Here is a 25,691-nt window from a genome sequence, read left to right on the forward strand (position 1 = left end):
TTTTTCTTCTTCTTGGCGGAGAAAACGCCGCGGTGCTGTACGCGCTCCCCCTTCGCCCTCACCTCCGATCTTCACTCTTAGTCCTCCCCACCTGCCTTCTTTTACTCCTCGCACTTCGTTTTCGACCACTCGCTGCTGCCGGCAGCTGAGAAAGGTGGGGGGAGGTGGCTGGCGGGATTCAGTTCAGCGATCCATTTTATTCAGGGGCCGTCGATAGAATGGACCGGTTCCCCGCTGCGATGCTGAGGACCGCTACGCGAGAGGTGCGTGGCCGTCGCCTTTTGTTCGCGTGCCGTCGACGCAGTGGCCGAAACCTGTTTCGACGCGGCGATGCGGACGGAGCCGTCCGTGGAGGGCCCAGCGCTCCCGCGGCGAGAAAGTCCCGTTGCGCAGGGCTGCGAAGGTCAAGGCGCTGAGGTGATGACCCGCGCCGGAGCCGATAGGCCGGAACCGTTGAAGCGAGACGAGCTGCCGGTATTGCATTTGGTGCTCCCGGCAGAGACAAGGGGCGAGGAGGACGACGCCCGGCTGCAGCGTTGGTCGTGCGAGGAAGAACGTGCTATCGGGCGCCCTGTCTGCACTCAGCTCCTGCAAGATGTGGCCCCTCTGACATCGATGGCACCCAACGATGCCAGGCCTTGGTGCTGAAGAATGTCGTCTTCGAGAAGACTGGCAACTCTTGTGTGTTTGTGTGTCGGAGACCGCAGTGGACACGTATGAACGCGATATGCGCTCATGACGAATAAGTTCTCCCGGTATATTCATACATTCAACTTTCCTTTTGTGCCGAACTCTCCAAGTGCAGTCATCGGGAAGAGATCCAATGCTATTGTTTTTTCAGGAACTACATGCCGAAGCTCCTGTGCCAAAGATCATCACCGCTCTGGAAGAGGCATCTCGCTACAGGGTGATAACGTGTAGTTTAATTCACAGTACCATTCTGGGACTTCAAGGAGTACTGTGAATTATCTGTACTGATATTTTCCAAAAAAGGAAAGACTTTTCAACGTCCTTTTCACCTCTTGAAAGGTAATACAGTGTCAAATTTGTTTATAATTATAAGCGGAAAACGGTTTCCGGTGTTGTTACGCCTGTCATTGCTGCTAGCCCACTGGGACTTAAGCAGTGCTTCACCGCCATAGAAGTTCGTCAAGTAACCAGAGCCGCCAAAAGGTGCCAAACTCTTTTCCGTGGACACACTTGTGAGAAGGAAGCATTTTTCGATCCACTCCATGTGAGCAAAGGAGATGCTATTATGAACAATCAATTTCTATGTCACTAGCCGATCACTCCCGTCAGTTGAGCCCAGATCGACGGCCTTTTTCTTACCCTTTATGTTTTCACTCACTTTTATCGCCCTTATATATGCCACTCTTCATTGAACATGAACTTTTCTCGACATCGACCACAGTGCAATACGCTGCTTTCCATGTTTCGCCCTTCGTACGTAAACCCTTCCTGTGCGGACACACTGAAGCGGTGCGGCAACCTCAGGTCGGGTCTCACCGAATCACGGTGACGGTCAGTCAAACTCTGTGTGGTGTGTGGCCCGTCATCGCTCATCGATTATACACCGTCCTCCTGGAACAACGGAACTAGTCTCAGCCTTGAGTGGACCCGGCCTAACCTACTCCTGCTCAGCGGCGAGGCATGATGGAAGGATGCTCGCCTTTCTCTTCGCCACGCCCCTGCTTCTGGTCACGATGAGCGTGGCTGTCGCGTCCAGCAACGGCGCAGACCTGGAAGTTTCACGCCACCACGGAGGAGACCTGTTCCGAGACTGCGCGGGATGTGGTCCGGATGCGGCCCAGGCTCCCGGCGGAGGCCAGTGCCGGTGCCAGTGCGCGCCGTCCCACCATACTTACCGCGAGGACATCCGCATGTGCGTGCGAGACCTAGGCGAGTGCCGTCTGGGAGCCTTCGTGCGGCCCGGTGCCCCCATGGAACAGATGCCGCTTGTGTTCCTTCCGCTGGCCGGACAGATTGTACATCCCGGCGCCCACCTCAGCCTCACGGGTAAGCGCTTTTGCTACTATCAACATAAGCAGCAACTCTCCGGCCTTTTACAATCCACCGGTGCGAAAAATTTGCATGCTTTTTTTTGTTCAATACCCTATGTGATTATTCGTTACAGTTCCTTTTTTTATGCAGAAATGAATTCCGCATCTTGCTGGCCCCATTTTAGCGCGCGCAATGTGGAACTCACAACACTTGTATAAAAATAACAAGTATATCGACGGTTATTAGAATATACGGCACAATAGGCCGGGTAGGTAGAAGGCCTGCTTGAGTTCTTTAACGTGTTGGGACATCGTATAGAAAGAGGACGTTATCGCATTGCGTCGCTATCAAACTGCGGCGAGCCAGGACTGAGCCTCGTTCCGCGACGATGTTCATAAGCTGAACGTCGCATCTATTGCGCCACCACCACTGAAGGTAGCAGCACGAGCGAGTGTTGAGCCACTCTTAGACGCCTACCAGGTTCGGCAGTAGGACTTCATAAAAGCAACAAGATACTCTGTGATTTGAACCCCGCAGTGTGTTCCAGGTGGGGCCGTAGAAACAACAGGACTGGCATCCGAGGAATTACTCGCCGAAAATAAAGACAACGGCAGGCTTCGGCAAAGACACGCATCATCTATTTCTGCGTCCTATTTCGAAGTAGTCCGCTGTACTGCCGGAGGAAGCATCAGTGTTTTTCCTGTAGTAGTTGAGGAAGCTTTCGTTTTCAGACTAATTGCATGTGTGTATAAATACGTAGCTAGCCGCTTCATCCTTGAATTCTCCTCCAATGTCTATTTCCTTTACCTGAAAGACGCAGTGTGCTTCCTTAATTTCTGTGGCAGAAGCAACGCCTGTGCATTAACGACGTTTCTGGGCAAAAATCCGTGTCTAGAAAGTCGCTGCACTATGAAATAAGCGTAGCATCAGCAAAAATCTGCCATCTAATAAATGCGTGAAAATTTAGGCCGGTGACAGTTCCTATGTTCACCTTGTTTCGAAGTGGTGTAGACCTGTCAAGACGCTGCATTTTGAACATAACATTCTTGTGCGGCCCAAAACAGCATGTCAGTTGTACCAGAGGGTTAAACGTACAGGCGAGCCATCTTGTAACAAATCTCATGGTAGCGCACGGACTGCGATTTTTGTATCCGAGGTTCGTCGAAAATAGGCTTCCGAAAAAGCCGCCGCGATGGATCAGTGGCTATGGCGCTCGGCGGCTGACCCGAAAGAAGCGGGTTCGATTCCGCTGGAGGCAAAATTCTAGAGGCCCGTGTGCTGTTCGATGTCAATGCAAGTTAAAGAACCCCCCAGGTAGTAGAAATTTCCGGAGCCCTTCACTGCGGCGTTCCTCCTAGCCTCAGTGGTCATGGATAGTTAAACCCTCATATAGCAAAGCAATGCAATGCAGCCAAAAATAGTGAAACAGAAGTGAAGCTTAATTATTAAAAAAGTCCGCTCATTGCTGCTTTATTTCCCTACGTTTACGGGTACGTGGTTCATATTGTATTGCTGCTTTTAAAGCCGTTTTCGGCAGTAAACACTTTTTAATGGTCTTCGCACGTTACACGCGCTTCACTCTCGCCCGTGTTTTATTCGCCCATCAGAAATCTATGTCCAGTGCCTGGCACTGCTTGTCGTATTCGGCGGCGGAAAGACATAGTCACCGCTGTCAGTGAAGGCGCTCCGCACATTTGCCGACCATGAACAAGAACCTCGTTGTTTTTTTTTTATCCCTACATGTAGTGGTCGCCCTAAACAAGTCAATCGACGAACAGTTGTGTGTTAGCCCTATCCTCTTCATATACTTATTATGCCTAGTGGCACACATGGAATAAAAGTTTCGCTTGTAATCCAGGCCTGTAGCCAACGAGAACGTAGCTTCCAAGGCACCGCGACTTGTGAAACTTGCCCATTGCAAACGGCAAGCGCCGATCACTGCTGTCCGGCTTCGTGTACAGATGGGCGGTAACGCGAAGCTTACCGTGCTTTGCACCATGCAGCGCTAGCGTCGCCTTCCAAGGCATAGATATTCGACAGCTGCATCTGGTACAAAGTTTAGTTGGCATAATATTCGCCGCGCCATTTTAATTGCTTTTTCGGCTCGCCCCATGGCTTCTTGTGAGAGGGAGGGTTGTGCCACGGTTGCTGGGAGACGCTGATCGGTCACCACTCTTTCAGTAAGCTTTAGTTTTTCGACTGTGGGACCAAGTTTATGCACCTCCCTAACCGCAATTTGCGTCCACGCTTGTGCGTTATGTAAGATGCCCTTGCGTTAATACTTAATTTCGCGGTAGCAGATCCCTCGTTTATTTATTTATTTATTTATTTATTTATTTATTTATTTATTTATTTATTTATTTATTTATTTATTTATTTATTTATTTATTTATTTATTTATTTATTTATAGTCAGATGATGAGAGATTCAAAGCACAACTTTTGTAAAAGAGCTCGAACAACGACGGACAAGAACAAGAAGGACACGGGACGAGCACTGTCCCGTGTCCTTTTTGTTCTTGTCCGACGTTGTTCGCACTGTGTTACAAAAGATGCATCTGTACCAACTTGCCCAACTGAACGCCCTGCTTATTCAAACCCACGGAACAGCCATAAAATACAGCAAAATAAGGCACACATCTACGTACATTAATGACACAAAGTTCACATTAAGCCATTCCATGAATAAAAGCATGAATAGAAGCGCAAAACGCTTCTACAGATGTGCCGTCAAAGACATTTTTGGAGAGTTTCTTCCAAACAGATATCACGTGTGGAAAGTAAGAGGTAAATGTTAGTTCGACGTTTGATTTCATGCACCTTAAAAGCATGGTCCCGGCGTGCAGATACAAAATGTGGCAGCTGAACACACAGAGCTATCAATCTCGGTTTTGGTTAACTATATTCGACAGAAGATTTCTAGTTTACTGCGCATGCACTAAACTAGTATGCAGTGGGAGATGTTCCGAGCCAAAAGATTCCTTTATTGCTGAAACGCTGCGTCGAAAGACGTAATCATGGGCGACAAACCGTGCTGCACGGTTCTGTACGCGTTCTAAACCTTCCGATAATGTCATCATACATGGATCCAACACCGCGCTAGCATACTCAAGAATAGGTCTAATGTGTGTGAACAACGACAATTTTGTTATATGTGTTGGCGCTTTATAGAAATTACGCCAGAAAAAATTCAACATTCTGAAGTCTTTTCCTATCACATATCCAATGTAAGTTCTCCATGTAAGATCCTCTCTTAAATACACATCAAGGAAAAAAATTCAGGCACTTTATCCAAAGCAGCAGATTTTAAACAGTACACAGAGTTTATTGGGTTACTTTTTCGTGTAAAAGCAACATTTGTACATTTATTTGAATTCAGCGCCACTTTCCACTTGACACACCAATGATGGATGGTGTCTAGATTTTGCTGCAGGGTGCCAACATCATGATCGGTGACTATTGGGCTGTACACGACGCAGTCGTCTGCGTACAAGCGGGTTTTACAAGAAATGTTCTCGACAATATCATTAATGTAAACTAAAAACAACAAAGGCTCCAAAACCAACCCCTGAGATGCACTGGAAGTAATATCTGCGGAGTGGGATTTATTACCATTAATTACAACATATTGTGATCTATCAGAAAGGTAGTCACGAATCCATGCAATTACAACGTAGAGGACACTAAGGGGAGCAAGTTTATGCAGTAAAAGGGCATGCGGTACGCAGTCAAACGCTTTTTTAATATCCAAAAATATTCAGTCAACTTGTTTCCCACAGTCATGACACGAAATAATATTATGACTGGATTCCAACAAATGTGTAGAACATGAAAGCCCAGACCTGAAACCATGCTGTACATTCGCAAAGAAGTTGCTATTTTTTAAGTGTTTTATAACGGCACTGTAAATAATAAGTTCTATAATCTTGCAGTTTACGCAAGAGAGGAAAATTGGTCATTTGTTTGAAACCTCAGTATTTTAGACACTTTTATGGATTGCGACTACGATAGCTACTTTCCATTCTGTGGCAAAACAACCAGAGTCTAACGACTTGTTATACAGCGCAACTAAATAATGTGCTACCACTTCAGCGCATGCCTTAAGAACATAAGATGGAACTCGGTCCGGACCAGTAGCGGTTTGAGCATTGAGCGATTGCCGTTGCTTCAAATTTCCATTATACGTAACTGTAATAGGTGACATAGGTACAGAAATAACTTGAGTGGTTTCAGAAACTTCTACCCAAAAGGGAGCGCTATAAACAGACCGAAAATAGCGATTAAAACAACAAACTTTGTCATAATCAGCAGTGACGACAGCTCCGTCAACAGATGGGTGTGGAACGCCAACCTGTTCCCTTTCGTGAGATTTTAAAAACTTCCGCAGCTCCTTAGTGTTACGCGAAATTTTTTCAACCAAAGAAGCAAAGAATTTATTTGATATCGCGTGAAAGGACCTTCATACTTGAGAAACAGCTCTTCGAGTACGAGGTGAGAAGGTGGTGCGGCTTTTTGGACAGTGCAGGGATATCTCGATCGAACCATTGTTTTTCATTTCGCTGTTTGCAAGACACCACCTTTGACGGTACATGTATGTCAACGAGAGCTTTGAATTTGTTTTTAAAGAGCTCCCAAGTGTTCTCACAGTCTAATGTATGAGTGCTCTTTAAAAAAATCAGACAAGAAGGAAACAAGATCACGTGATAAGGATCTATACTCACCTTTCGTGTGAGTATACATCCGTATAAACTTCCCTATCATCACTATAAACTTTTATAACTTCAGTGTAAACTTCCCTCGATTGCTTATGCACGGTCCGTGCAACTGACACCGTAAAACGCGCAACGACACAGTTATGATTACTTAGACCAGGGATTATTAATCCTTTATCTGCTGGCGAGGTTGTATTTGAGAAAACTAAATCGAAAATGGAAGACCTTGAGTGTTGCTGTCTAGTAGGATCATTTACGTGCTGTGTTAGATCATTAATTCGCTTCACCCTCTGCAAAGGCTTACGACAGTGCAGACTTGTCGCTGAGTATGGGTTTCTCATATTCAAGGTTGGGCACGTTAAAATCACACCGATGATAACATCATTATCCAGTGCGGAAAGGAACTATGACAGGACGCAGTACCACTCGACACAATTTTGACCAGGTGAGTGATAAAGGGACCCTGCAGCTAGGATAAAGGGACCCTGCTGCAAGGACATGCTTCGAACGGAAGCATGTCCTTGCAAGTACAAAAACGCGGCCCCCGTGAATGACCCTGTCCCTCCGGTGCACGTCATAACCAGAAGCGAAAACCTGAGAGTTATCAATAGATTCATGAAACCAGGATTCGGTTCCGAGTACGACGTCAGGCTTTACTTAACATATCAAAGTGGCAAAATCGCCAATTTTATTTTTTAATCTACGACAGTTCACAGCAAGAAAAACTAGCTCATCGGCCACCGGATTCGATCGACGAGTACGGGGAACATAAGAAGGCGCGTTGCGGGGCCGACCCTCAATGACTTGCATTTTCGACAACCTTAGAGAGGCGGCATCTTAAGTGAAGAACCGATTGTTGTCGTATGACTTGTTGAAACGCAACTTAAAGGGCACATCTAGTGAGCGCGCATGGGCAACAAGCTTATACTGCGCGTGGCGCACAGAAGGGCTCAAATCTTCTCGGGTCACAATTCGCTTGCCTTTAAGCTTCCCACCAAACGACAAAACGCGGTCTTTGTCTTTGAGAGCGCAATATTTAAGTATTATCGGCCGCCTTTTTTTTTCAATTGTATTTACCCATACGATGTGCACGCTCAATGCCGGCCTGTGACAGTGATTGTCCTAGTTCGGACTGAAAAAAAAGCCAGTTCCTTTTCCTCAGATTGCTGCCAGGTCACAGAGCGCTATCCTCTAAACCAAAATTTAGTAGGTTATTTCTTCGGGATTGATTGCTAGTCTCCTCAATGACAGCTTTTAAGAGAGAACATCATGGGACAATTCAATCAGGTGTAATTCATCACGCTTCACTTTAGTCATATTTTCTTCAGGAGTATGTACTCGATCTAGTAGTCTGTCGCGCGTGCTAGCCATAGCATAGTGCAGCACTTTGACGGATTGCAAGTCCCCGAGGAATCTGGCTTGACGTTCCTCTAGCTTCTTAAGGGTCATCAACACTTCAACAGTTTAGTTTAGGTTTATGGGGTTTAACGTCCCAAAGCGACTCAGGCTACTTCGTCAATAGTGGCCGCATCCTTAGGGTCAGGGTTTGTCTCAACATATCCCGTCACTAGCAACACCAGGTGCGACCAAGCATTGTACGCGACAGAAAACATATCGAGACATTTTCGGCTTCGGTAAAACAGAGCGTGTGGGCACGACACCGCAATACTACATCGGCTCGAGGAACGAAGACAGTATGCATTTCGCATGTAACTGACCTGGGTAAACAACTGGGGTGAGCACATCGAAGAGGCGATGTCGTGCCCCGGGTGCCGCATGCAGTAACGCCTCTTAGGCAGCTGGGCCATATCGGTGGGACCGCCTATTACTGTAGTTGCCAGAAGATTTGTTGTCCAGATGCCAACATCGGAAAAATTGCGTTGACGATCGGGAGAGGTGCGCCTGTAGGTAGGGCGTGCCTTTTCAGTGGACTTGGAGCCGGGACAGAAGTAGTTGTCGAGGCTGGTTCCAGTGAAGCTGGAAAATCTGTTGACGCCCACGGTGCCAGCAGTGCGAAAGCCAGCACCTGGGTAAACGCTGGGCGCTCGTTCGTTATAAATGCGGCGTTGTAAGTGGGCTAGACTGTATTTATTTGCCCTGCTGGTTACACGCATATGTATTCACTATGTTCTGGCTGAATACTAACAGAAAAAGAAATACACGGTGACGACTTCCATGTCGCAAGATATATAAACTACCATTCTCTTCGACGCCGAACTTCAGTCGTAGCACCGTGTTGAATTGAATAGCAGGGTAGCATAGCCTCCGAGATCCGCACAAGCGTCGAACTACGCGTTTTATTTGCGAAATTGGCCGGTGATGGCGAAACCTGTTTTTTCTTTGTTTTGTCTCTTCTGCATATAATTAATAAGAATTGGTTTTTGGGGAAGGAAATGGTGCAGTATCTGTCTCATATATATCGTTGGACACCTGAACCGCGCCGTAAGGGAAGGGATAAATGAGGGAGTGAAAGAAGAGAGGAAGAAAGGGGCGCCGTAGTGGAAGGCTCCGGAATAATTTCGACCACCTGGGGATCTTTAACGTGCACTGACATCGCGCAGCACACAAGCGCCTTAGCGTTTTGCTCGCCTGTTAATTGTTGCAGGTCTTTTTAGTTTATGGCGCAATCGATGCACCGCTGTCGCTGGTGGCTTTCGACGCCGAGCTGTAAGGCCAATACTTGGCCGTCTTAGAAGGGAGCTGATCAGTTTCTTGTCAGAGGAACTCTTTTTCTTGGGGGAGGAAAAGTTTCTCCGGCAGTGGTCATGCCCATTTATTTCTGTTAACAATGAACGTCTTGTTCTGGTCTTTAGACCAAACTGGCGCTAGGGTCTTCTTCTTTATTCCCCCCCCCTTTTTTTTTCCGTGTCAGATTTTTCCGGTATCACTCACTGTTAATAATCATGCCACGCCGCTTTAAATCGCACACAAGAAATTCCTGTCAGTTATTCAAAAATGTTTTGGCACTCTAATTGGCTCGCCTTACATGCTGAGCGTCATGTCAACTTGTGAATGTCAAATGTATCCGGTAACCTTGGCATGTGTACATATGTAAATAAAATTTTTTCTAATCAGCGCCTTAGCGTTTTTCCTCCATAAAAACGCAGCCGCCGCGGTCGGGTTCGAACCCGGGAACACCGGATCAGTAGTCGAGCGCCCTAACCACTGAGCCACCGCGGCGGGGCACTCTTCTGCATATCAACCCTTCGTTTTGAGAGAGAGTTATCTATTTGTGATGAGCACACTGTATCTTATCGATACAAGCCAGCATGATTGGTCCTTATTTGGGCTTTAAAGCATGTTGAGATGGCGTGTGCGCCAAAAACATTACGGGGACGGAAGACCACTTCGACCGCAATAAAGAACAGGCCGCCGCATAAAAAGTAAAAAGGAAGCAGACTAGGTGCCTTTTTTGGCTGCGCCGTTCCCGTTTTAGAATTTTATTGCTCTGTGGTTTCACGCCAGCGAAGCAATATTTCTATTTCCTTCAGGAAACGCAAAATTGGCTCGCAGTTCTTAAAAAGTTTACTACAAAGCAGCACCGAAGATGAATTTAAGTTTGTCCAAACAAACTGACAACCGTGTTCTGATGACAATGACACTACTTTCACAAGAAACGGAGCTGTTATATATAAGCTATAACAAACAAGAAATGGAGGATAGGTCAAGCCGCCACAAGCCGTTTTCACAAGCAGACTGTGCTGTTGGAAAGTGCAGTCTCCTCGCTCATCTCCGAGGCTGGTCCAGATCAACTGGACAGATGCTAGAAGCAATATAAAAATCCAAAACAAAGAATATTGATGCTTTAAGTAAGGCTAGTTTACTATCTATATTAAAATGAAAGACTTTCACCAATAACAATTGTGGATGGAGTTTTTCCCGCCGTCTCCTATTAAGAGGTCCTTTTCCTGCTTAAGCTTCGAGGCAGCTTTGCATACGGCAGCCGCAAAGTCCCCTTTTGGCTTTTGGGGAGACGCTTCTCAGGAGGGCGGGCGGGGAGCGGCTGAATTTTAGGATATTTTATTTTTGGTAGTATGATCAAGCTGCGCCCTATTATACAGGTCTTTGAGTGGCAGCGTTCGTGAATGGAAAGCCCAGTATTATCATAAAAGGGGATGATCGCACCACTGGTGGTTGGCTTAGTAGTTTAAGCATCCGCTTCATGTGCGGACGGTACTTAGTGTTCGATCCGCAGTGCTGCCAAGCATCCATCCGGTTTCCCCATGGATTACCGCTTTGCCCTGCCCGGGTGCTCGCCTTTTTCAGCCTTTTATCACTCTATAATAAGCTTGGTTTTTCCTTCTTAAAATTTGGCTTTTATTTTTGTTTCTAGGAGCATTAGGCACGCTGGATGATACATGAAATAAAATGCCTCTTTAACACCCATTCTTGCATTGTAAACACGAGAGCCTTAGCATCTTTTGGCCAAACTACATTTGATTCATTACAATCAAATCAGCATTGTCATCATCGTCTTCACCAGTTAAGTGAAAACGGGAGAGGTGCCCGTGCACCTGTCCCTATCGCTTCATTTCCCCTTTTCTGCACAGTCTGAAAAGGCCCCTGGTTTTTGCGATGACAGTTTTATATACGTCGGCCAAGATGAACGATGTAGCCGTCATACTTCGTAACCGGAAATCGGTGTAAGCATGTTGGCGGATGCGAGATACCATCGAGATTAGCCGGAAGGAGTCGCCATCAAGATTGTGGCCTTTGTGGTCGCTTGGTTATGGCCCATTTGTGAGCCAAAAGTAATAAAGGACCAGGGCATTCTCAATCTCAAGATTCATGGCCATTCTTGACTATCCGTCTTTCGCGTCTATCTCATCCTGAGAAAATTACCTGGTTCGTGCTGGCCATGTGCGAAAGAGACAGAGAGGAGGAGGAGGAAGAATAGAAGAGCGGACGCAGCGAGATTACCCAGAAGGTGTTACGGCTGGCTAAGGAGAGGGCAGATCTATCGCTTCGGCTACTTCGCCCTTGGCGGAGCGTGGAAAGTTTTCTTTTTTTTTTCTTTTCATTTTGTGTGCTTATGTGCGTTTGGCGCTTCCACCCTGCTGCTCTCAACAGGTGATTCCTGGAACCTAACTGAATCGCATCGCGCGCGTACCTATAACAATTCTGTTTTTGGGCCTCATTAGTGCCGAGCGTGAGGAACGTTTTAGTGCGCTAGCATTTATAATGATTATTCCCCGAATTTAGCGGTTGTGTTGCCTCCTTCTGACAGGTGATCCATGTATATATACCGAGAGATAGAGCAGACAAAGGAAAGGAAAAGAGGGGCTCGTATTGACGTACATAAAGGAATCCAACAGTCGCCGAAACAAAGGCGAATAGAGGAATGCCTTCTTTATAAAACCTGTGGCGTTGATCAAAGGGAGATTACTAGCGCAATTTATTTATAAACCAATTAAACTATTAATCTCCTATTATTCATGAGCGTAAATTAAAACAAAAAGAAACATTCCACTATACTCCTTGGTTTCGGTGTCTGTTGGCTAGGTTCACGTATGTAGAGGGTTGGTCAGAAGTTCCCAGGCCACAGGGTCTGCTTTTCGCCGGTATATCCTAACACTTAAGATGCCCATAAAGCTACGGAGGTTCTCACAGGTCAGAACGATACTTCTTCTCCCCTAAACAGATACTTCGAGGTTGTCGTGATTGCCTGACTATACTGCTCGAAAGCATACCGTGTGGCCTGGGTACTTTTGGGCAACCCTGTACACACACACACACACACACACACACACACACACACACACACACACACACACACACACACACACACACACACACACACACACACACACACACACACACACACACACACACACACACACGCGCACGCACGCACGCACGCACGCACGCACACACACACACACACACACACACGCGCGCGCGCGCGCACGCACAGGTGACAAGTGAGCCATATAAAGCACGTGACTCACCTTTCGTAAACAACCCACACCACGACAAACACCTGAGCGTACAGCGTTTAATGGTGAAAAAAATTCGAAACACGCTACTAGGCGCACACATTCACATTTGACCTAACTACGCAAATCGGCTGCCATCTTTTACTCCGTCAGTCTTTTCACTTTTCTCTTTGCCAGACATCACCAGCAATAAACACGGTCGTTAAAAACCCTGGCTGATGTTTTCAGAGAACCCAGCAGCGCTGCTTCATACAAAGACCAGAGTTAAATCTCCCCTTTAAAGAAAGAAAAACAGAAGTGTTAGACGGGAGTATTGGGCGCCCTGAAAAAAGCGGCTGGCAGTGATGCACGCTTACGCCATCCAGCTTGGTGTTTGTTACAAAGGCTACACGTACCACTTCCACTTTTCGGTAACTGGCGTACGTTGAAGCGGTGCCCATAAATAAAAAAAACGGTTTTTGGAAGCCCACAGAAGAACTCAATGAAGGCAACCAGATTACATGGCAAGCGCTTTCACTCTGCGTCGGTCACGTTCTGGCAGGAGATTCCGTGTCGTTAAGGTGCATCCTTCTGCGGCGTAACGAACTCCTCAACAACGTAACTATTCGTGATTAGTCGGCGTCTAGCCTTTACTATTTTCTCGTCCATTGTTGCTAACCGGAGCACGGACGCTGGCGTTTCACAGATCTGTGCGTGCGTGCTGACTGCTCTGTGAATTAGGCTCGAATTATTTCTAACTTCGCGAAAGGTCGCAGTGCAGGGTCTCATGCAAGAAGCGACAGGATAAGGAGGGATTGGAAGATACCGTCTGTAAAGCCCTTGTTTTGTAAATGAAAAAGGCGTCCCGTCTAGTCGCTACAAGTCCCTCAGACTAGATGGCGGTACGTCAGGTGACAGTGCTTAAAGGCATAGTATGATTGCCTCTAACACGCAGAAGCAAAATTCTTCCAGCCTACATATCAATCCTTTCGATCTGGATACTACCGCAAGGATTTAATTTATGTTTTCGGAACAACTAACGAATGACCTGAAGACGAGTCGCAGAAAACGACAAGAATTTGATGGAGATATTTTCAAATATCGAATTAGGCGTACATACTAACGTGACTATTGTTGGTGATGTATCTTCGCTACTGCAAAACTTTTTTTCAACTTACTTGGAGCCCTTGGTCCTGGGGAGCTAAAGAAAGCTGTTTTTTTCTAACCTTTGTTCGAGGCGGATGTAGACAGCAACCCATCCAAGAAACATGAAAAAACAAACGGCGACATCGTGAAGGCATGCTGGGCAGATTATCGCTATTTAAACTCCATCATTACCCGCTGATTATCTTTGCAAGCACGGCTTAGGAACAGCTCCTCATGGTCCACCTGCCATGCGTGCCGCCGTGTGCACGACCCTGTGCTAGGTGCCCTGTATTTACTGCGATGCACAGGTAATTATGCGATGATTGTTCGAGTCCTTAAACTGCTCGTTCTTCAGGCCACTCCCTAATACACTCCCACCGTTGGTGGCGCTATTTGTTGCCCATTAGCACATCGTTGCACGCAACGAGTCTACTCCAGGCAGCATGTGTTCTGCACCTTGCTGAATCAACTTTTGTATTAACTCCCTGCCTCTTTTTACACTTGCGACGGTGCTTCTTAGTGCACGCGACTGCCAGCTAGTGGCTGACGATGCTGTTGCAATGTACCTTTTATCAAAAAAAGGACATACTCAAGCTTTTCTAGCATTGCGAAACCTATGAGATGAAAAAAATTACTACGTGAGATAAGTTAGCTCATCGTGGTGCCCCTGTAGACATAATTTAAAACCTTGGTGCATTATTGAAGCCCAAGTATACGTACACTGACGTAATGACTAAACGTTGATTTTCCTTTTATCTGCGAACATGCAAGAGCTCCTTAACGATTGCTCGCTTGTGTACTGCTACAAATATGCCCACGTAAATACGTCATTAAGCATGTCTTCACCTTTGCGGTGGTTAAGCGGGGTCCGTTATTCTCAACGACTGGTGCTTTGGTCAGGCTCATTTCCTTTGTGTGTCTGGCACCGGAAGTGTTTTATAATTTCTTTGACTTGTGGCGAAAGTTTCCCACAGAGATTTGCTTTTTTTGTATTTCTGTTTATATTGTCTCTTCCGAGTCCTTAACCAATGGGAATCTCTACACAATGTAACTAACTGGACGCAATGTAACTCGACGCGCTCGTATACGAGTGAGCTCGGCACTAGAGTGCACTTCGCCGTCGGGTAACTCTGTCCGCCTTGCACGAATACGTTTCATGGCGACTACTTTTTAGTTAAGCTAATGCGAAGGCACGTGTTAGCATGATTTCGAGCTTGCTGCGGTCATTTCATCATGAGCGTTGTGCCATGCGGAATCAGGACTTCTCAGGTTTAAACACTTCGACCCGAAATATCGATTTCATCATGGCCGGATGATATCATCTGGCACATAAACAGGGTAAGGAGGCAGACAGCATTCTGCGTCTAGTGCCCTTCATGCCCCCGTATAGGAGAGAGAGAGAGGCGGGATTGATGTCAGTAACAGTGGAGAGGATGCCCTGAGAAACATACCTCTCTCCTGTTACCCGACAAGACAGCGGGGGAGAGAACGGAAATTAACAGCAAAAACAAAGACTGGACGTGTGAAAGTATAACATCATAATACACTGAACACTGGATGTGGTCTCCGACACATAATGCTTATGTCCACACACACAAGCCAAAGCACACACTGTACACATGCCTGAGTTACTGACTGCCGCAGCGAGTAGGGACCTAAAGATGGGAACTCCAAATTCCGCTGACCTGCAGTATTATAGCGCCATGATAAAAAAAAAGGGCAGGTCAGCTTTGCATACTCACATTCGTAAGCCTTTCTGCAAGTTCCATTAACTTTTGAGTTGATTACTTTCTCGACGCAGGTATGGCTCCCATCGACCCGCTCTGGTGTCGCGTCAACCGGACTCAGTACTTGAGCCCGGAGGGTTGGCTGGAGTCTCGAGACCCAACATCGTCTTCGACCGGAGGTCAGCCGTTCGCTTTGTACCGCGCCAGCAACCGGACGTTTCTGCAGTGGCTCGGCGGCGAATCTGAGAGACGCAAGCTTCAGCACAAGCTGATCCTGCTTCGCGTGCGTTGTACGGACGACTTCGGTGCCGTGTTCGAGCCCTGCATAGCCTTCCGCGCCGGGTGGGCGCCGGGCATCTCGCCTGTGGAGCGCAGGACCACAGACTACACGGTCGTCGGGCTCTGCCTGGGAGTGCTCGGACTGGCCTACGTCCTGGCTGTGCTTGTCTACCTGCGAGTACGGCAGGCTAATGTGAAGTCCACATTCCGCAGCTACCTGGAAGAGGAGCAAACGTCTACGGTGAGATTTCTCGTCCTTGCATGAAGTTCATATCTACCTCGCGAATACACATTGTGCATCTCGTCTGAGAGAACTTTCACTGCATCTGATTTCATTATACGCATGCGAATCAAGTATTGCGTCAGCTATCTGTTCCCTGTGCTTGACGGCAAATCAAATCCTTTTATTCAGCATTTTTTTCCATAATAAGCCAGGAAAAAACACTGGGACAGGAACAAAAAGCTACTATCCTAGTAGCTTGACTGGGTTCCTGCCCCTGTCTTGGCATGGGTAGCAGACAACAGGCACTTATGTACAAAACTTAAATAACGCCATAATCATACACACGCTCAAACACAACATCGCATAAGTCATTTACAGGTCAGATTAACAACAATAAGACAGAAAACATAAAAAGGATAGAACAATCAAATGCACATTTGTGTCAAATACAGTCTTTGCCACTCCGGAATCATAAAAAATAGCAGAGTTACATGCTTTGTGATATGAGGTATTCTTTCCATTTTTTCTTTGATTAAAAATCTTTGTGGAGGGTTAAGTTAAGGCATCTCTGTGTTGCTTGTGATTGCTTCTGTCTCCACTTTCCTTTCCTGCTTTCCTTCTTTTCATCTTCCTTCTTTAATTCTTTCTTTCTTTCCTACTTTCCTTCCTTTCTTTCTTTCCTGCTCTTTTTCTTTCGTTCTTTCCGCCTTTTCCTTTCATTCTTTTCCCTTCCTTTATTTCTTTCTTTTTCTCTTTCTTTCTTTACTTCTGCAGCCCATTCTTTTCTGGCATGAATGTGCCGCTCTGTGCAGACTTAACTGCCGTTTTCATCAAAAGTAGGTGTTCCTGATCACTAGTTTCTTTTTCTCATAGTATTTTACCCTGAAATACCCACGTTCTAGGCTTTCGTCCCTTCACTGAAGCTCACTCCTAAAAATGCACCTTCGACATCCTAACAATAACTTGTAGCCACCATGTAATTTTGGCGCGCGTTCACATTTACAGCACCGCGACCTTATTTAATTTCACGTATTACAGTTGCATTGACGTTTACACCAGAGCCGATACCGTCATCTCAGAGATTAACAGAAGGCATGAAAAACTCTTGACTCCACGCCTTTTATGGTTTAACTCTAGAGTTGCCTAATATTATATCAGTTTCCAGTGTTACGTTTTGTATTCCCCCGTTTTTCTTGAGCGTCGTGCAGGAAAATAATCACTTCAACATCGCTTCGTCGCGTTTCTCAAAATAATACGATTTAACACATTCCCATAGGCCTCTTGAAATCCATTGGTAAAGAGAATATCGACTGTCATGCGAGAAACATTTCGGCTTCAGAATAAAAGCAGCTCTCCAGTTCGTCTTTGCCGAAACTATATAGCTCCTCGCTTTTAGGTGACCCTTCCTTTCATACGACATCTAAGAAAAAGCACTGGAGTCATTGCAAGGCAAATAATTAAGGAACACGGGCCCAGGACTTGAGTCTCGCCCAATGTACCTGCTATCCAATACAGTTTTGCCCTTTGGAACGCAGTGTTCGGACAGTAGGTCGCTAGAACTCTCTGTGAATAGTTGCGAGGAGCTAGTCTAAGCAAAATTTCAGGCTACTCTCCTATGAGCAAGAAATACTCTCGCTTTACGCCATTCCGCTGCGCCCACTGTCTTTAGTAATTGTCGACTCTTCTGAACGCTCACGAATAGTGCCCCCCCCCCCCCCCCCCCCCCCCTCGGCCTTCTCAGGTCGGTGGGCAGCCAAGCCAGGAGCAGCAGCAGTACCACGCGTACGATACGCCTCGCGGCTCCGGAAGTGAGTCGTCGAACCGTGACGTCTTCTTCAAGCGTTCCGGCAACCAGCAGCAGCAGCAATGCCTGCCGGGAGGGAGCGCATCCGGAAGCGACGGTCGCCGGCAGCAGCACCTCGAGTCGCGTGGATCTGTGCGCCGCGCAGCGCTCCAAATGAACCTCGGGCCCGAACTGCTGGAGCCGGAGATGCTCGCCTGCCCGCCGCCGCCAGCCCAGGAGTTCCTCGCCAAGGTGCGAGTACGTCTTGTCGTTCGGAAATGATGGCTGCAAAAACGCCTTTCATTGCGCGGAAACAAGACAGTTTCCTCAATCACAGCTAGCGCCATCTGTTGGCCGAGAAAGTAGCGAATACCACGCAGCTCGATGGGAATATTATCACTATTATTTTACAGACAAGTGCAGAGTGCAACAGAATGCTGCGGTAACATGTTGATTCTGAGGGCCTGGTCTTCCTACGCGTTTGAAAATCGACCTCGTAAAACCGTTCCTGCGCTCGCATCGGCTCTTTCTAAAGGCCCCAGAAAAACAAAGGGTGTAGCATACATTGAGAATTCGGGCGTTTTTAACGCGACGGCGTTAAGAAGCCCCTGTCGCAGAAAATCCGGCGTTGACGTCGTTTGCCGTGCGCACAAGAATCCCTGAAAACCCGCCGGAGAACCTATGTAGGAGGCGGGGGGGGCACCTAGGGCACGTGGCCTTGCGGCATCATCACAACCTGTCCACGGCATTGCGAGCAAATTGACCAACGTGGCCGGTGGAAGTTAATGATTGTTCGCTCGTGAAGAGCAACTTGGGTCGCACCAGGCCCACAGGTGGCAGCACCTGCCATTCCAGGGCAGTGGCATATCGTTTAATCGCTGCATCACAGCGCCAGGAGTGGTGTGAAAACTCCTAGAGATCTATGAATGGAAAGCAGAGAATGACCAATCCAGCATATATGGGAATTCACCCATTACGCTACCGCGTCATACCCTTAAGGCAGATCTTAAGTGTCCTCTCAATTTTTTTTATATTCAACGACATGTGGCACGCGGCACGGTGTGGAAGACCAAAAGCTGAAATTGATTCTGAGCTTGAAGGTGGTCCTGGATAGCCCTTAAGCAGTGGCAGTGGCGGGGAATTACTAATAGCTACAGAGCTTGAGGTGCACAACAAGAGCGCTGAGGGGCCTTCGCCGTCTGCGCAAAATTATAGCTCGTAGTTTTAAGCAGGGACTGTCAAAGTGTAAGTTTTAAGCTCAATTCATAAAGCACCGCTCAAACACGAGAGGTTTGTAAGTGTAGCTCAAGGCCGGAGCAAGTGCAGTTTCGAATGTGTAGCGTGCGGCATCCAAGACGCTGGTTACTCATGCGCAGTTAGCTGTATATAAAGCGCGAACAGTTTTCTATAATTTCGGTTCAGACGGTCGGCTCGAATAGCGGAACAAAGATGCGGGCAGTTGTCCCGGCTGCATGGCTTAGATACAATCAAAGGTACACTGGCGAGTAAAAAACTTACGTCAAGCTGACTCGTTTAAACGGGAAGCGAAAGTTAACCTAAAATCAAAATTGTAATGGCAAGCGATAGCACGAAGCAGCTGTACGCAGGTTATATTTACAATGCCAATGCGCATGCGCAAATGACCCTGACGAGAATGTGCGCCTACAGCTTGCCTGGAAATGGCGCCTCGGGGCTTTCAGCGTATGCGCATTGGAGATTGTCATGGTAAGCGGCAACGCAGGGCCGGTACACTGTATGCTAAAACTCTCTATTCCATGCAATCTAGGCTGATCCGTTGCTACCGTCATTTGGGCGATCGCGTCTTCCTCAGGTTCGTGAGATGGTGGCCGCTGCGAGGGCCAGGCTACGCAGCTTCCGGTTCCGACCCTCCCTGGTAGACATACCGGAAGACGATTACTACCACACGCAACTGCACCAGCAGCATCTGGGCCTACAGCAGGGTCATCACCATTTCGCCAAGAAGTCGGATCTTTTCTCTGGCGCTTCCAGCGTATGCAACGGCACCTACGACAGCTCCGTGCGACATAACCCTCTGCACGGAGTCGACTGCCACAGGTGATGAAACTCACAAACTCAAGGTCATTTTTATGTGATCTTGGATTTTTGTATCCAACAACATTACGGCGATAACCGTAAAAAGTAAGCAAATTCACCGCCGCAGTGCATCGTCAAAGAAACAAAAAAAGGCTTTCTTGTGCCTACCACCGTCAACATTCATTATTATCCTGGTGAACAGCGTATGCTCTGCAGATGAACCAGGCTTAGCGAGGAGAAGCGGGTGAAAATCTGGAGACGCTAAGGTGCTGCCAAGCTGCATTTAACGCTGCCACTGTGCCGTGCATCAAAAGGCGTGAGACCTGAGAGTGGCAGTCCCTTCAGATTATTACGAGGAGCTCTCTTCAGCGACGAATTTAGATTTCCTAATTCACCTGTACACTTTCATGCGATTGTATAGTTATCTTCTTTCAGGCCAGGGTTGAGAACAATGTCTGCCGTCGACACTACAATGAAAGTCAGAATTAGCCAGTCGCTGAAATAAAGAAGAACGGATCGGGAAGAAGATCGATATGGTGTTCGAAGGCTGGTCTTGTTCTTCTGGGTTCAATGTCTCGCGTCGACTTCGACGGAGCCGAAATACAAAAATGTCTGAGTGCCTAGTTTTAATCACCATCCCCAGCAGCACCGCAACTGCGTTAACTGGTGGAGAAACGCCTTCACGGTTAATATCCTGTTAGCCCAAACCAAAGTTTCAGTGCCTGTTGAAGGTGTAGGAACACCAAATTTTTCATGGTATGTTTTCGCTTCAGAATAATGCTCAAGACAACAAAAAATATGGATCACAGTATAAAATAAACTCTACTCTACAAATAACTTGTAATTGTATTTCTTCTCTTTTGCACTTTCTGTTTCAGTAGCTGGCAGCTGGGTGTATGCGTCACATCTAGGTTTTTGGCCACGTCAGGTATACAAGAACTGCTATATAACTGACGCTTTCTTTTTTTAATTTGTTCCAACTGCTACGCTAACCCGCTCTAGAAGCCTGCAGAATGATTGCGACCTAATAATCAGTTATTGTATTGCGGGTTTAATATTCCTCACATGATCTCATATTTATTTATGTCATGGCCATCGTTCGATTGCTCCAAGCCAAACCCGCAACTGCAGAAGATATTAAAATTAAGTATAAATTATGCATCGAGGGATGGCGAGATTCGCTTGTTAATGCTTTACGCACAAAAATGCTAGAATGAACTACAATGGGCTATATCGCAAAACGCGGATTTCGGTCACTCCAGTGTCGCTTTTCTCTCGATGAAGAAGTGTGTGTGTGTGTGGGGGGGTGAGGCGTTTTTCTCAAACACTTAACCAGAGAAGCGCTAGGCACTAGGGCCGGGCAAGTATTGTGCCTATTAGGAAACCTATGGGTACCCGTGCCTATCGAATGCGAGGAGAATGCACTAGCTTCTGTGACATGGTTAATTGCAGAAATACGGGAGAGGCATTTGCCCTGCAGTGGGCATAGTTAGGCTGGTGATGATGATAATGGTCATTGCCTTACCCATTTTTCGAACGATTAACACACTATGAAGGAGGTCGTCGAAAGTGGCCCTCCACTAAAGCACATCTGACAACCCACAGTGTTGCTTCGGCGCGCAAAAATACCTTGATCGTTGTTTGTTACGAAGTTGGATCACAGGCTTGACTAGTAATGTCCTCATTCTCGTTACAAAATAGACAGCAGCTGGCACTAAATTTCCTCGAAGTGCTACATTCGTCTTATTTCACGCCACGGTTTTGGGCTGTGCGCTGAGGAAAACCATGTTTGGGGGTAAATCCTTTTTACAGCGATGGCTGTTAAGCGCCCGTCCCTGGCTTTTTCTTCGCCACCGCGGTCGGCGTAACCGGTGGGTGCGTTAATGTCACAGTCACGTGACCTTATGTCATGGTCAACTGGGGTCGCATAAGCCTACGGGTGGCTCTGTTTGGAACAGCCGCCTGCCAGTGCAGGGGTGCATAACTTGACCACTACACCAGTGCGCCAGGAATAATCCTTAAAACAAAGCGCCTAAACAGCTATCGCTGAACATCGCGTTACACAGTCGAAACCGTCCTGAGTTTTTTTTTAATTTTATCTCTACATCTCTGTTACCTGTCTATATTCTCATGTAGCGCTTCAGTGTTGGCGCTATGTTTGTTCAACCCCAGCAAAAGCTTTTATGGCTGGTTAAACACCACCGTATTACTGGCACGTATTTTAGTAGGACAGGCGAAGCAAGGCAGTGAGTGTTGCAGCATCTGGTTTGGTTTATGAGAGTTTAACGTCCCAAAGTGACTCAGGCTATGAGGGACGCCGTAGTGAAGGGCTCCGGAAATTTCGACCACCTTGGGTTCTTTAACGTGCACTCAGATCGCACAGTACACGGGCCTCTAGAATTTCGCCTCCATCGAAATTCGACCGCCGCGACCGGGATGGAACCCGCGTCTTCCGGGTCAGCAGCCGAGCGCCGTAACAACTCAGCCACCGTGGCGGCGAATGTTGCAGCATCAACAACATGCTATGGCGAACGTCCTGTCTAACTTGTTACTGCCGTTGTTCTAAGCTGCGGTTTCTATACACAGGCATGTAACGTCTGTAAACCAACGTGACGACTAAATGAGAAAGATTGTTAGAGTAAGCATTGTTCTCAACAACCACCTAGAGCGTTACGTGAGATTTCTTTTTTCTTGTTTTGCTTTTAAGAAAGACGTTCCAGGCCGGTAAACCTCAACCCGATGTTTGCCATCTGCACAGGTTCTTTGAGGTGAACGAAAGCTTCCAAGACTCACCGCTTGAGGCCTTGGCGCATCAGTCGCCTTACCCTCCACGACCGCCAGAACGACGCCGGAAAAAGCTGTTTGGCAAGGAGACGCAGCAAGCCCGTTTCGACCTCTTCAGGTGGGCCACTCATTCTATATCACCTGTTTGACCTCCTCAAATAGAAAGCCAGGACTCGTTGCAGAAGCAGGTTACGCGGTTTCAGTTTACTATTGCGCGAGAATAGCCGATGGAACAATCAGGGATGATATCACCCGCATTTGTCTCTTAAATACGTTAAGCGATATCGAATTACGGCTTTTTCATTGTCCTCTTCATTCCAAAAGCACGAAACCCTGGTCGAAACTGTCCGGCGCTACATTTTCGTGTAGGCGTTCTGTTCTGAAGGCTTGTCTGTTTCAGTAGAGTGTTGTGTTTGCTTTAACCACTATGATGTTTCTATTGTGATTTCTTGGAGCTCTCATTTCAGCACAGACATTTCAATAAACTAACCAGCAAACTAGCTCATCAGGCATCCGGAAATATGACTCGCTGACCGCACCAGCTGTTGTGTTCAGATTTGTGAAAACATGAAAAATAACTTGATCAATGCATGCTGCAAGGCTGTTATGGTGAATAAACAGCGTTTTTTTGTTCAAAGTGTTGAAAACTTTTTGATATTTTTTATAATGTAGTTTTATTAAATCGTAGAATCAGAAAAATCTTCTCACTACCTAAGGCGTTTTGAGTGGAAATTTATGTGACCTGTTTCAAACACCCTGAACGTTCCATTGCTTTCTGTTTAAATATGTTCAGAAATTGCCGATTGCAATTTCCGATGATAGACCAAGGGAGTTTAATTGTTTTTCTTGAAAAACAAGACGCTACACTAACACACACAAACGACAGGACGACAAGTGCAGGTGCCACATGCAGAACCAACTAGCCTGGCAACATACCTTTCTCAGTTAATTGTTTTCTTGCTTATGCGGAGCTGGTTTCGGCACTGCCTGTGATTCTTAGTTCGTTTGTCTTAATGCCTCAGTTTCGCTTTTGGACTGGATATTTTCTTGCATTTATGAGGTGACCACAGTGAATTCTTTCAAGAATTTACTAACCGGTTGCACTAATTTGCAGATTGCGCTTGGCTTGTCAGGTACAAAGAAATTCTACAGCAGTTCTATTCTGTTCACCTGCAGTGCATGTACGAGGCATTCTTTTCTCAGACTATGAGCATTTTCTTTCTCGATCAGATATTCAGCGATATAATTTTATGGTATTCGCCATCGGTATGAACTAGAAAATTTGAAGGTATTCCAATATTTGTGTGCACTTCACCAAAACAATATATATATATATATATATATGTATAAGTGTACATTTTTAAAGAAACTTAGTTCGCAACGGCAACGTCACATCAAGCAGTACTATTTCACCTTAAATTCTGTCTGTGCGATCCCAAACTAAATTTTAACCACTGTTGTAAGCATCATTTAGTGTATCAGTGTTCGATATAACATCATTAAATTGCTTATATGCGAAGATAATTACATATTTGCTCTTTATTCCGTTTGCCTTTGCACTGTGCGATATGTCAGTGCACGTTAAATAACCCCTGGTGGTCAAAATTTCCTTAGCCCTTTACTAAGGCGTCTCTCATAGCCTGAGTTGCTCTGGGACGTTAAACCCCCATAAACCATAAACCATCTTTATTCCGTTTGAAAGCTTGTACTGAGACGAGAAAATATTCCCCTGTTGGAGCAAATCTCAGGCATTGCGTAATAAATATAGCGTGTATTTTTCTTCCAGGAAAGACCTCTACGAGAAGCTTCAGAGGCTGCAGGAAAGCCGTGCGCAACAACCGACCGGAGTGCGGTGTGAACCCGATGGGAACTCGGACAGCCCGTGCTACGAGAACGTCTTACCAGCGCCGCTGCCCAAGGGCTCCTTCCACGATGCGCCGCCCCGGCCACCGCCCCGCCTCTGTTCTTCGCCTGTCGACCAGCTCCGTTCCGATGACTTGGACGGCGACAACGGTTCCTCCACGAGCGTCGACCTCGACTCGCTCTACTCACCCTGCGATTCCCTAAACTCGAGGAACATCACCAAGCTGTCGGTACCTCCAGACCAGACACTTCTCGAAGGCCTCGACGAGCCCATCATCTTCGACTCACTTCACAATCCGCGTCCCACTTACATCATGAACTCTGCCCGGGTCAGCCCCGACATGATAGTGAAGGTCGCGAGCTCGTTCAAGCCGACCCACTCCGGCCTCTACATGAGCGTGCAGTCCCTCCAGAAGTGCATCAAAACCACGTCGCGGTTCGGACCTTGTCCTCGAGGCTTTGACGCCATGGACGCCCTTAGGCGAGTTACTGCTGGCGACATCGAGTTCATGCATGTGTGCCGAGGTCAGCTGAAGCGTCGGGACAGTGTGGGCTGCTCGTCAGTGGCCTCGGACAGCCTGGTGCCGTCACCATCCGACTCGGAATACGACCCGGACTACTCCGACCCTTCGCCGCAAACGGACGCAAGAGTGGTTAGCCTGCGACGCACCAGGCGTCGCTTCCGCTCACGCGCGGAACGCAGCGGAAAGCATGCGCAGCCACCACCGCCGCCTGACGTCACAATCATCGAAGTGGGAGACGCTGCTGGAGACATCCTGAACGGTAAAGGAAACTTCGTGACGCTTATAGAGTTGGACACTTCAGAGAGCTCCAACTGACGCGACATCAGAAAATCTGGACTCCTCTCTGAGAGCAATCGCTGCACGTTGGATGGATGAATCTTCAGTAAAGCCATTGGTGTGTTCCCTGGAAAGCATCGGTCAAAATATGCTGCGCCGACTTCGGAGTGCTTCGAATCACGACGCCGTGCTGCGTAAAGTTTGCGTGGTTTGTGATCACGAAGCATCAAAACTCTGAAGTTGATTTTCTAACTGATGACCGCTACACGTGTCTAGAAAGGGCTACAAAACTTGAAGCACTAAAAGTTTTCTTGGCGCCCAGTGGTTTACGAACCGAAATCTAACAGGGGTGCTCTACTGTGAGACAGACCTGCTCCTCATATAGTCGGATACAACTTGCGACT

At 47.1% G+C, this 25,691-nt stretch overlaps 1 protein-coding gene across 1 annotated transcript; it reads left to right on the forward strand.

The window, feature by feature from the left end:
* The first annotated feature begins 302 nt into the window (after nt 1-302).
* sha (shavenoid) lies at nt 303-25,476 on the forward strand. Its single transcript, XM_077639239.1, has 6 exons — nt 303-2,016; nt 15,575-16,020; nt 17,744-18,037; nt 19,617-19,861; nt 22,599-22,742; nt 24,411-25,476. Exons 1-6 carry the CDS (start codon nt 1,662-1,664, stop codon nt 25,324-25,326), a joined length of 2,400 nt encoding a protein of 799 aa, XP_077495365.1. The 5' UTR covers nt 303-1,661; the 3' UTR covers nt 25,327-25,476.
* The last annotated feature ends 215 nt before the right edge of the window (nt 25,477-25,691 follow it).

The sequence above is a fragment of the Amblyomma americanum genome, chromosome 10, assembly GCF_052857255.1.
Source record: "Amblyomma americanum isolate KBUSLIRL-KWMA chromosome 10, ASM5285725v1, whole genome shotgun sequence".
In the NCBI taxonomy this organism is placed as follows: Eukaryota; Metazoa; Arthropoda; class Arachnida; order Ixodida; family Ixodidae; genus Amblyomma; species Amblyomma americanum.